This window comes from Lutra lutra, chromosome 2, assembly GCF_902655055.1.
Source record: "Lutra lutra chromosome 2, mLutLut1.2, whole genome shotgun sequence".
Lineage (NCBI taxonomy): Eukaryota > Metazoa > Chordata > Mammalia > Carnivora > Mustelidae > Lutra > Lutra lutra.
The window spans coordinates 205,963,292-205,976,206 of record NC_062279.1 but is presented as its reverse complement, the minus strand read 5'-3'; the positions used below and the strand labels follow the sequence as shown (position 1 = coordinate 205,976,206).

Sequence of the window (12,915 nt, the reverse complement as noted above, 5' to 3'; positions counted from 1 at the left end):
CATGAGGAAGTGGTGAGACGACTTACTACTTACTTATTTGAGAAAGTAGAGAACGCCGCGCGTGACCTGGTGAGCGGCGTACTCTGTGAGATCTAGCACATCTCGTCTCAGCTGGTGTCAAAAATGATATCATTGTAAAGGCAGCAAAGTAAAGTGCAGCAGGAGACAGAAGAGAAGGACAGAAAAGACTGTGGGAAAGGTGGATTCCTTAGAAAGGACACAAAGAGAGTCCTCGGAGATCATTCCAGCAGCTACAGGAAAGGTAGCTTTCTCTAGCCTTTCCCAGAGGACTCAGACTTTAAAGCTCTTCCCTTGCCACCTCTACAACAGAGCAGCAAAAGCCCTGTGGAAAGCGACTGAACACAGCCTGGTGACCGCGGAGAAGCCCGGAAGCTGACCAGACTAGTCTCCTTTCCCCGATCACAGCCCACGGGAGGCCAAGGCTACCTGTTGTGTAAGAAGCACAAATGCCAGACACATGTGAAAGGAAAGGAAGTTCATGGGCGTCATCATCGTTTGATCCTTTTACGACAATCTTCTGTCCCCGCCAGGCTGGGTCTCCATCCTCAACCTGCCTCCCTGCACCGACAGGAAACTTTACATCCTGAAATGGGAATATGGGGTCCCCATACATTTGGAAAACCCAGATGTACCCGAGAGAGTTCCTAGCAGAAAAAAGACAAATACATGAAAAAATCCTTAGCCTCATAAATAGCCAGAGATCTGCAAATTAAACAGGAGAGCAGCAGCAGCATGCAATAGGCCAGATGTACAGTAGGAACAGCGCTCTGGGAAAAAGGGGGGTGGGAGAGGGATTCCCGGAGGCAACCAGTACACGAGCCCACCAGAGGCTGGTTGGTGGCGGGGGAGGCCATGCCGTGTGAGGACAGGGAGTCAATGGGGCTCTCGGTGCCATTCTTTAGTTTTGCTGAACGTAAAACTGCTCTAAAAAAAAAAAAAAGTCTTTAAAAAAAGGAAAAGAATGACGAAATACCTACCTACTCATGTTTGTGACTATTTAAAATTGAGCACACACACAGCACACGGTGAATCGCACTCGGATCGTTACTTAAGTGGGGCCTGGAGCGGGAGGGACGTGGGAGTGGGTTACAGGAACAGAAGGAAAAGACAGGCGGACAGACGGGCCTGGACAGACAAGCAAGAGGAAGAGTCAGCCCGGGGTTAACCGTGGGTAAGTACGAGTGGGTCAGTGTGATGACGTCAATTCTCCTCAGGGAATCCCCAAAATCAGTAAAAAACAAAAATAAGATTCCATTTTACCTCAACAAACCTGGCAAACAAGAAGAGTCATCAGGCCTCGTGCTGACAAGGGTGGTAAGAAACAGGCACTCACTGGTGTCTAGCAGGAATACAAATCACAGCTTCCTCAAAGAGAGTCCCGGGTGACACGTGTCGGAGGCTTCGAAGAGGACACATACACCCTTGGGCCCAGCAATCCCATGTCGAAGAATTTACCCTCATCAAACATACGTACCACAATTTCTCTTCAAAACGTTTACATCATGGTTAGTTATGATCGTGGAAAAGTTAGGAACAAACGTTAAACCGCAGAGGACTAGCTGAATGAATTCCTGCACAGCCCCAGATGGAAAGTTATAAAACAGCTTTAAAAAGATTTTGTAGAAGCACAATAAATAACATAGGGAAAGCAGGCAATAAAACTATACAGAGAGTGTGATTTTACCTTTGAAAAATAAATAAATGTGTGTATGTCTGTGCACCTAACAAACGTACACACACACACACACACACACTCATAAATCGGGAAGCCATTCACCAAAATACTGACAGTAGTAATTTGGGGGAGTTTGAGTCAGGCATTTTTTGCTGATTTTTTATGGTGCCTTGAATTTGACTGACTTTGTCAAATTATTTTTTGTAATGCACAGGAATTCGTGTCATACTTAGGGGAAAAAGAATTAGAGGGGAAGGGGGAAAAAAAGCCTGTAGTACTTTTCCTGAAGGCACACACTGGGTAAATAGCTAATTAATCTATTAAACACATTTGTGATACGGCTGAATGGTTCGCTCATCTTGGGTAAGGTATTTGAATTTTTAGTAGGGTCTTCTGTAGAAGGGATGATTCCCCACTGGCAGAGGCTTTGGAAGGTCCACATGGAGAGAGATTTTAGCAGCAGGCTAGCTTTTCATGGGTACCTAAGCCAGGAGATGATGGCAGACGTCATGCTCACGAGGAACATTCTTAAAGTTACTCTCTCTCTTTCCTGCCCCTCTACATATACTTTTTTTCTTTTAAGATTTTATTTATTTACTTGAGAGAGCAAGAGAGAGACAGAGTGAGAGAGCAAGAGAGAGAGAGAGAGTGAGAACGAGCACAGAGGGAGAAGCAGGCTCCCCGCTGAGCAGGGAGCCCGACACGGGGCTCGATCCCAGGACACCGGGATCATGACCTGAGCGGAAGGCAGCTGCTTAACCGACTGAGCCACCCAGGCATCCCTCTCTACCTGTTCTTCTAAATCGACAACGCTAATACACCGCAAGAGTTTTCAAATGCAGTGCCCACCTCGGCCCAGCTCGATGAGCCAAACAGAACCCTCAGATTCCACTCCTCCGCTGTGACCACTGGCAACCCACAGCCGCTAGGACTCCTGGGTTTTTTCTCAGCCCCTATTAATTAATTGGCTTTGATTTCTCCACTGATGCTTTGAATCTCTTTGTCTACAGAAACTGAAAAGCCAGAGGGACCAAGGCTTAAACCAAGCTTTTGACAGGGAGAGTTCTCAGACTTGTTGGCTGTACCTGCCTTGCCTGCTCAGATCTCAACAGTGATAACCTGGAGGTGTTGTGTGCTCTTGGAGCAGCCTAAAAAGGGAGGGGAAGATTGTGCAGAGTGTGTTAGGGTGGGGAATGGGAAAAAGAGAGAAAGAACATATGCCACAGAGTCTAGCTAAACTAACTGTGAACCTAGGAACCGGGCAGAAAGCCAGAAGACTCGTCACTAGTTTATAATCCATAGCTAAAATATTTGGGGGTTTAGATATGTCAGGAAGAATGGGATCTGTCTGGAAGATAAACTCCCTTGCATTCGTGGCGGGCTTTCTCTGCTGGTACGGGATACTTCTGTCCATCATTTGTCTTTTGGCATCCCCAGCAGGGGTCTGTGAGCCACACAGGCAAATGCCAAACACAGCTGGTCTCCTGCTACAGAGCAGGTCCCAGGCACGACACTGCCAGCTACTTTCCCTTTTTCTCCATTTAACCTTTACATGACCATCCAAAGTGGGAGAGGACTGGGAAGGGGAATACCACTGTCACCTGTCCCACTGGGTCTACTTCGCTCAAAAAGTGGACAGCAGGAGGCAATCCTGTTGTCCTCCCTTCTGAATGGCTTCAAACACTCTACACCACTCAAGTTTCAAGGATAGTTGTTTTTTATTTGTGTGTGTGTGTGTGTTTAAGATTAACCCCTCAGGCACTGATAAGGCACTCTACTCTCTTGACAAGGACGGAGATGAAGGGAAGACAAAGAAAGGGAAATAGAGATTCTGGAATTTTCCTGAGGCTACACCTAGCCAGGAGTTGCTGGCAGGAAGTGAATAATAGAAGCTAAACGGAAGTTGGGTCACCTGCAAGCCGAAGTCCACGCGTGCCTGCACATTGCTGTCCTCCTCGTGCAATGGTTTTATTACACTTTCCTCTGTCAAAAGTTGTTCCAGAGGGCCTTGTGTGTGCGGAGCACCATGGGGAATTCAGAAAGATGAAACCCTGTCCCCACCTCAAGAATCAGTCACTTCCTGTAATACACCTTTTAAAACTTCCTTTTTAGCACTAATAGTAATGAATTCATAGAGGGGAACGATCTGATGTTTTCTGTATACTTCTTTACTGACACTCTTCTCCCATTTAGATAGTGAGTTCCTCAACCCCCCCCAGAGTTTTCTGCCCATTCACTCTGTATCCCAGTTTCTGGTACATGAAAAAGACTCAACAACCATTCCTTGCACGCACAGAACGGAAGAGACAGGAATATCACTTGAAGCAGTAAGTCCCCCGTACAAGACACTCAGCAGTTAAGGGAGAGACCGTAATTGCGACAGAACACCAGCGAAGGCTTGAACAAGGCATACGATTCGAAGAGAACAGGAGTGAAGACAGTGGCAGGATGTGTTGGACCCGCAAACTGATGAGCTGATCTGGCAATGAAATAGGGACTGACCCTCCAGTTCCGGGGGATGTGGGAGGGGCCACGGAGGATGCCAGCTTCACCACAACCGTCCTCACCATGACCATGAGGAGGGCTTCCTTTTCTTCTCGAGGATTCTGGAACAGCAGTTTCATAAATGCCTTTGCCCAGAGCTTGGCCCCAGGCACAACCAGGCTGAGCTAACCCACATGCTGGAACATAATGCCAAGACCCATTAGGTCTTAACTGCCTTGGACCTGGCTCCAAGGGTCAGCGCTTCGTTTCCACAAATGGCTGGGCTGCTCTGGTCACACACAATTCCAGCAAATAATTAACTTTACAAGTTGCTCCGTTCAAACTATAGCTTTTAAATCTCAGCTAGGTCAGCATCCTATATGTAAATTTTACAGGCTCAGTTATCTTACGTTTTCCCTCTAATTATACCATAATTTTGGCTAAGAAACAAAATTCCAGACTCTCAACACCTAATCTGAGTATTGAAAAAAATAAAAGGATTTTGTGATGAATACAGTAAATTGTTCTCTATATTTACTTCTCCATAACATAGGAAAGTAGATTTTATCTGAAATCAGACGCAAATGGCCCCAAACTCCATTTCTTAATGCAAGTGATTTGATTTTCATTCCCATAAATTCAAAAATAAAGGAAGAGACTGGATGACAACACCTGCCCTTTCTTGTTCACAAACTATATTCCAGGCATAATATGTTTGTGTTTTTCAAACATCTTTTCTAATGTTCATCATATTGGCTTAAAGTACATGACATTATCCCCATTTTGCAGTCGAGGAAATTGAGTCTCAAAGCAGCTAAATGACCTGTGCAAAGCCTGACAGCAGTAACAGAGGCAAGAATCAAAATGATCCCCCTTTGTACAAGCCTGTAAAATGTTCAATGGCTTGGTTCCTTAAGCTTCAAAGCCTAAGACCACGCAGCAGTCAGATGTAGAGGAAACTGCATGGATTTGCATGTTTATGTGATTATTTTTTACATCTCCGTAACCAGCAGCTAACTCTGCCTTGATTGCTAGCTCACTTACAGGAAACTATGATAGGGTCTCATTTCTCTTCCTATCCTCAGGACCTCAAGGAATGGTCAAAGGAGAGTGCATGTAGGAGAGAGAGAAACAGAACAGGGAGGAAGGGAAAAAAAGAAACATAAGTCTCCTAACCCATATGGAGGGCTTCCTAAATGCCAGGCGCCATCCTAAATGACATATGTGAATTTATTCAGTTAATCCTTACAACCATGCTATACGGCAAACATTACTGTCACTGCTTTACCCAAAGGCAATTGAAGTGTGGAGTTTAAAAAAAAAAAATTCCATTTGTAGTGACAGAGCCAAGACTGGAATCCAGGTGGTCTGGCTCCCGAGCCTACAGTCTAAGCACCGTGTCACTCTCCCTCCCATCTCTGGGTCTGCAGAATGAAGGGAGCGCTTGTCACAGGATACACGTAGCTTCATCCTTGGGTTTTTGTGACTCCTGGAAGTTCTCATTGCACAAATCAAACACTGACTCACATATAAAAATGGGCTAAATTCTACTCTCTTTACTCAAAGTTATAATCCTACGAGCTATTTAGCACAACTAAACAGTGTGTGTTAGTTTGGTTGTTTTAAACTTTTTTCTTATGGGCTCCCGTGCCTAGGATTTGTGCGTGCAGCAGTTCAGCGGTCCCACCGGAGGGGGATTGACTAAAGTGAGGGACAAGACCGGTAAGGAAGAGTGTTTTCAGGGCAGGGTGAACCGAGTTGGATCCAGAGTTACAGAGGTTCTAAGAAGAGGCAAGGGAACCACCACTGTGGCAGAGAGACGACAATAAAGCCAGGACAAGTGGTCCCCAGGAGCCATGCAGGAAAGGTGCAAGGTTATGTGAGAGATGGGGGAGGCCAGGGGCATCCATACATGGGTCAGGCCTGACCATCAGGCTGGGATGACTCAGGGACAGGCTGTTAATTCCTGGAAATGGGTAACAGGGAGAAGGAGCCAAAGCAGAAGCCAGTCCAGAACCCGATGTCCACAGGGTCAAGAAGAGTGGCACAGGGCGGCACCAGGGATGTTGGATCAGATCCAGCTGGTGGCAGAGGACGCCCAAGGGTTAAGGCAGAAGCCTGAGTGCCAGGTCTCAAAAATGGGTTCTGGTCCCCAAGAGGGTGACTACTCTTTGGCCCTACCTACTGCAGAGAAGAGGCAACGTCTGTATTACCCATCTCCAGCTTAGACCGGTAGGAAGACTGGTGGTGCTGCGCCTTCAGGTGAGGTGATCAACAGATCAAGTCCAAGGCTGGGGAAGGCAGAGGGAATAGAGCAGCGACCGGCATGGCGGTGCCTAATGGGGTCTGTGTTTACGACCCGGCTCCGTTCAATCGAGCACAAGAATGTCACAATAACATAAATATCTACACAAACACACTCATCTGGCCTGTGTATGTGGATGTCTGTGCCCCAAAATCCAAGGGAAAAGGGAGCATGAGAAGGACCCCTGAGGCTGTGACTGGCAGGACCCCAGGCCTTCTCTGAGCCCTCTGGTGCACCTGCTCCCACTCCCGTGTTGAAGAGTCATCGTGTATGTGCTGCCCGGCTCTGCCCCACATCTTTCTCTCGGCTCTACATTCAACACACTGAGCATGAATATTAATCAGGTAATTTCCGGTAATTAGTTTCCTCAGCACAGAGCTCACTGTCTCTTGGTTTTGACGGGTCAGTAAAGTGGCAGATGATGCTCGTCATCCCATAAATGACCCTGCCAAGAGGAATCGATCCAGAAAAACCTGTCGTTACCATAAGATGGCCGGCTTCTTCTTGGAAAGTTTCACAGGTGCTGGAAGAGCCCTGGTTGACTGACCGACGTCCAAGGTCAGTGGTGAAAAGCCACCAAAAACAGCACAAGCCCAAATGTTGCAAAAAATTCCAATAATGAGAAAGCTGATTGGGGCTGTCTCAACATTGAAACAGTGTATGGAAATTGATCACAAGTTTAGCTTTAATTTTTAAGATCATCCTCTCTCTCCCTCCCTCTCTTTCTTCTCAATTTATGCATAAAAATGCAACCAGGCTGAACTAAAGCAAATTGGTTTAATTCCCTGAAGGGAGCATGAGCAAATTTTCCCCAGCAACTTTCTACCAGAGGCAATTTGTGTACGGGTATGTGGATGGAATGTGGGAGCAGTCGGCTACGTAAACCAGTAATCAAATGAAACATTACCCATTTCAAAGGGCCCTAGAGCAGCATGAACATCACCCACTAAAACACCGGGCACAGGAGAAAGGAAATGGCCCCCCAAAAGAAAGGAAAAAAAAAAAGAAAAAAGTAAACCTACGTGGGGTGTGTGGCAGGGGATAGAGGTGTTACGGAGGGAAGAATAAATCTAGGGGGAATTAATTCCCTTTTAAAAGCAAATCTGTCACAGGAGTGCTAGCGGGCGGTCTCTTTGATGGAGTAGAAGAAAGGAGGAGACGACATTCAGTGACTTCATCAAATTGAAATTTTAGCAATTTACCTAATTGCCCAAACCATTATGCACTTAGGAAGGCGTTTGGAGGCGCCCGCTTTGAGCCTGTTCTAAAATAACAGGTAAACGGAACATGGTAAGTAAGAAACATTAAGGGTTCTTTATCTTTTATGGCTGAGATGCCTTGAAACGCCGGTCCTTCCGAGATCCCCAAAGGGGAATCCGCTCCTTCACTCACTAAACACGTGCTCAGCAAACACTGAACAAGCGGATGCCTTGTGCCGCCCTTGACGCTGGGGACACAGCAGACAGTTGAGCAGGCTGCGAGGGCCCCACGGCAGACTCGGAAGCCGGCGTGTCTTCTGTTCTGTATTGTAACTGGCTCCAGGGTGAGCCCTGCTGTCCTCCGGGCCGTACGACACTAACAGTGCTAGTGTTTCCCTCCAGGGTGGTTTCCACCAGGCCGTGGACACTGCTTCTGCCCACAACCTGGAACAGAGGAGGCCAGCAGACCTCCCCTGTAGGACCTGCCATGCCACATTCCCGCCAAAGGATCCTCCTGAAAAATCTAGCCAAGGGCATAAAAGTGGGGAGCATATGAGCTGACCGTCAGACCGGCCCTGCTTCGATTCCATCACATGTCCGCATCCCGTCCTGCTCAGCGGCGGAGCCAGCTACCCCCGTTCCTCGCAAGACATCCAAGACCCTCCCTCTAGCCTGTCTGCCTTTTCAGGTTTGCCTACCCCGGGGCACCCTGGCTCAGATTCAGAGCACACGGGATTCTCTGTCTCCTGCGGACGAGCCTAGGACTCTGCCCCTTCTCTGCTTCCACCATTACCCCGTCTCCCATTCCTGCACGCCCTTACTTTTTTCCTATTCTTGCATTTAAGAAATTCTTTATACATTTTTACTTTACTCATGATTACAATCACTACTGGAAAAACGGCCCAGTACAAGCAACACTTAGACTTTGTGTACACGTAGTATTACACTTGGACTTAGTATACAGACACTAAAGTCAGAGTAAATGTAAACGCCATCATCCTGTCCCACTTTCTGATCACGATGTCACTTTCTTATTTCTGTTTCTCCCTTTCTCTTCAGGTAGAAATTGAGTTTTGAAAAAAATAGAGATCTGCTTCTCCCTTTGTTTTCACGTAAGCGCTGTGTATTTATTTACAAGAGGAAGGAATCTAACTTACGACACAGTGACCACCCCGAACCGAATTAAGAACTGCTCCAGGGCCCCCGGCACGTGCAGAAGGACCTTGAGAAATCTTACCACATGCGCACACGTCACCAAAGCACTAACAAGTTTGTAAAAACACGTGTCGTCTCTCTCCTCCATGGTTCTCGGCCCCTCGGGAGTCTGGCTCAGTTTCCTCTCATACTTGAACAACTGCTCACAGCTCCAGGCAGCCCCAGATCTTTCAGAGGTGGGGCTGGCTTTCTTGGTGGCTGGGCCAGGCTTACCTGCACAGGAGTGGCGGTCCTGGAAGAAGCCGTCCCCGCAGGAGGACACACACTGGCCGCGCCGCATCAGCAGCGGAGGCTGGCAGGACGAGCATTCCAGCCCGCTGGCGCACGTGGAGCACTGAGGCTGGCAGGCTGGCTCCCGGCAAGGGGTGGGGGGAAAGAGAAAAAGGGCAGCTCTGATTAGCTCAAACATGTCACCCCTGTGCCAACTCTTACGTGGCCTAATTCTGAGTCCCTGGAGATACTGGGAACAAGAAAGGCAGAGAGCCCCTTGGCCAGCCTTCATTTATACAGCACATATCTCATGCCAGCTCTGCTCCAAGCGCTTCCTCTGTAGGAACATTTAATCTTCACAACAACCCTTCTTCACCTGAGGAACAAGTCACTGGTTAAGTCACTTATCCAAGGTCACACAAACCTGGCATTTGAAGCCAGGAAGTTTGGCTCCTGCTCTTGTTACCTAACAGGCCCCAATATCTTTCTCCCTCAACCACTTCCTAAGAATACCCCTTGTCTCTTTTCTTCCACAACCCACGGTGGAGATAGAAATAACTTTCAAAAAGGCCAAAGATTAGGAATCAGGAAAGAAAGTGGGGAGAAATAAATAATTACAAAATAATAGAAGCGGTGAAGCTTTATTGAGGCTTGACAATATCTGAGAAGCTATTCTAGACACTTCATGTGTATTAACACACTCAGTCCTCCCAGGAACCCTCTGAGGAAGGTACTAGTCAGCACTACTCCACTTTTCAGGTAAGAATATTGAGGCAGAGAGCAGTTAAATACTGAGAGCCGGGATATAAACCAATACACTCTTAAGTGCATACTTAGTTCCACGAGTCAGAGATAAGGAAAAGTAACAATGATCTGGCCTCAAACAACCAAATCCTGCCGGGGAAAATCTTCTCAGACGCCGAAGAACTCTGAAAAGCGACATGGACCCATTGTGGATCCCCCATTGGAGATAAACTCTACTGCCAATTATCTGCGTGAATTTGAGCAAGCCAGCTGATTCCTCTGGCCCCCACATTCCCCACTTACAAAATGAGAAAGTTCTAGTAAGGGATCTCAAATGCACATGTCAATTCTGAAGTTCTCTCTTGGATTAACTGAGTGTTGTATAAATGACACTAAGAATCCTAGCGATATTACTTTCTTTGGAAAGTCTTCAAAAAATGAAAAATCCCATCACAACCACCTAGTAACATCTGACCTCCACATCACCTCTCTCAGTAAGCATCTAAACACCTGCGAAACATTAGAAGCAAGAAGCCTGCAGGTAGAGAGGCCAAGTAACCCACGGCTGAGGTTCCTGCCTTCTAATGGTTTTCGGAAATTGTGCATTTCCTGCATGCATGGACCCCTTCATTGACAACAGTGAGCCTCAGTCCACTTCTGGGCTGCCTGCCCAGAGACATACCTAAACAGAGAGCACCAGCTTGGTAAAATCCCAGACCACAGCTGTGTACACATTGTCCGTTCCGCAGCAACTTTGTGGGGTCCTGACAGAGGTCACAGTGCTCCGGAGATCGAGAGCAGGTAAGGCAGTCTGGGTGGCAATGAACTACAACCAAGGACAAAGGAGAGGAGAATTTAGTAAAGACCACAGGATTTCTCTCACATTCCCAGAATCTACAGAGCATATGCAGCTGTATAGAATATGAAGAACAGAAAACTCTGGAACTTAGATATTAAAAAGGCCCCCAAATAGCAGAAGTGACTTCAATGTAAGATTTCAAAGAACCTCTCCTTCTCCGAAATATTATTACTGTCTCTGGTAGCTCTAAAGAGAAGATACTAAAAACATGACTGAACGGCCCTGTTAATGCTTCTACCCACTGGAATGCCTCTGCAAACAGGAATTACCAGCTCCGTAATACACGGTTAAAATGAATTCAATAATTTATGATTTCTTAGACGTTCTTCTTAAGCTTTGGTATGCACAGAAAGTTAAGACAAAGCACAATTTTTAAAAAGTCATTTTCTCAAAAAAAAAAAAACTCTCTTCTTTTTTCTAAAATAGAAAAGAAAAAAAGCTTTCTTCTTTTTCTCCAAAATTCAAATCTCATTCCCAATAACTGGGATTATCATTGAATTCAGTGACAATTGTCAGCAAAGGACTTCTTTCGGGTTCTGAAGTTGTCAAGGACCTGATTTTCAAGGTATTGTACATTTTAATATGCTAAATATTTGTTTTGGAAAGCCCGGGGAGCCACTTTGGTGAAGGTAAGATAATTAAACCATAAAGTTGCTTTGCTTTTCCCATGATAAGCTCTTCATAGAAACACTATGATTAGCCAAAATAAGTTGAGTGCAACAAAAGCAACCACCAATATGAAAAAATTGCAGCCCGCAGATGAAAACAATTAATTATGAAATACGAATGGAAGAAAATGCCACTTTTTCAAGAGAGGCTAAGCTTACAGGCAAATTACTGTACAGCCAGAGCAACACCAGAGCTTGCCAACAATTATTAACTGGAACTAATTCAACCCCAGGTGATTTAAAAGCAGAGTTGCAGAACAAGTAGATAAAATTTTCTTTTGGAAGAAATTAATGAGTCTTTAAACTTCAAAAACCCATTTGAGAACTCCAAAAGGAACCATCTGTTTAATAGCTCCCCTTAAAAAAAAAAAAGAACGGACACCTGTAACAAACTTCCAGCAGCTGCTCTTACAGATTCAACAACGGAAGAGTTCTAACACATGCATTTGCCTTTACAAGTTTTCAGACTTTATGTTATTTGATATCCATAATCATTTTTCAAGGTAGATCAGGCGCATTTTACCAACGAGGCAGTGAAGATTTAGAGAGGGTCAACGACTTGGCCAAGATCACATTGCCCATAATCTGCTGAGTTTGGCAAATATACAGAGAAAGATTCAGTTACATCATTTATAGAAAAATTAGCAAGGATCAAACGAAACAACCAACCCAGTAGGTGACTTAAGAAAAAAAAAAGTAAGAAGGGAAAAAAGAAGATCTCTCAGAATTTTTTGGCCGTGAAGATATGTCAGCAGAAATCAATCGGACACGGACCCACCTGACGTACAATCTGGACAGCACCGTCCCTTCACCACCTGGGCTAGTGTGGCCACTGGACACGGTGAACAAGAGGGTTCGTAGCAAGTGACTGAGAGCCCCGGCACTCACACACCTTGCAAGGGCCATCCTCCCACTTCTCCCCATCCTGTACGAAACAGTAAGAATGGCGCTATCAGAACTGCAGAAGTTCACAAGACAGTTGGCTGGTGGAGAACTATAATTTCCATAATGAACAAAATGCAAACCACCATGCAAACCTACCTCTGATAAGACAGTAGTAGTTGAAGCATTCTAAATTAAGAGGAAATATTTCTCCTTCTTTGTTTATAACTGATTTATTTTGAAGTACAACCCAGGGCAGACAGATATAAACAAGATTCTGGGGCTCCTGGAAAAGGCAAGAAGCCTACAACCCTTGTTTCTCAGCCTATCTCACCAAACCCCCCCCCAAAAGAAAACCACCACCAGAGGGGATTTCTATGTACCTAGTGATTAGCAGGAACATTACATACAATCTTTATAATAACAGTGGGAAGCTGGTTAAAGCCCTGAATTTCCTTATGGTTACTGCAACAAGAGCAACAGCAGAGTCATTACATTCTCAAAATGATAGCTCTTGCACGACCGTTTGTAGTGCGCTGTAGAAGTGCCACGGGCTTTCTCATGCTTAAATATTCTTTTCAGCCAAGCAAATTATGGTAATAAACTTTAGCACTTTGATGGAGAATTCAAAGTGAATTATAAAGAACAATTCC

General features: G+C 45.7%; 1 protein-coding gene across 1 annotated transcript in view; it reads right to left on the bottom strand.

The window, feature by feature from the left end:
• Positions 1 to 12,915, bottom strand: part of FRAS1 (Fraser extracellular matrix complex subunit 1) — a 413,592-nt gene that overhangs the window by 210,027 nt on the left and 190,650 nt on the right. Inside the window, 4 exon segments of the mRNA XM_047719626.1 lie at positions 9,113 to 9,247; positions 10,536 to 10,679; positions 12,159 to 12,248; positions 12,251 to 12,305. Coding sequence (XP_047575582.1) covers positions 9,113 to 9,247; positions 10,536 to 10,679; positions 12,159 to 12,248; positions 12,251 to 12,305 — 424 coding nt within the window.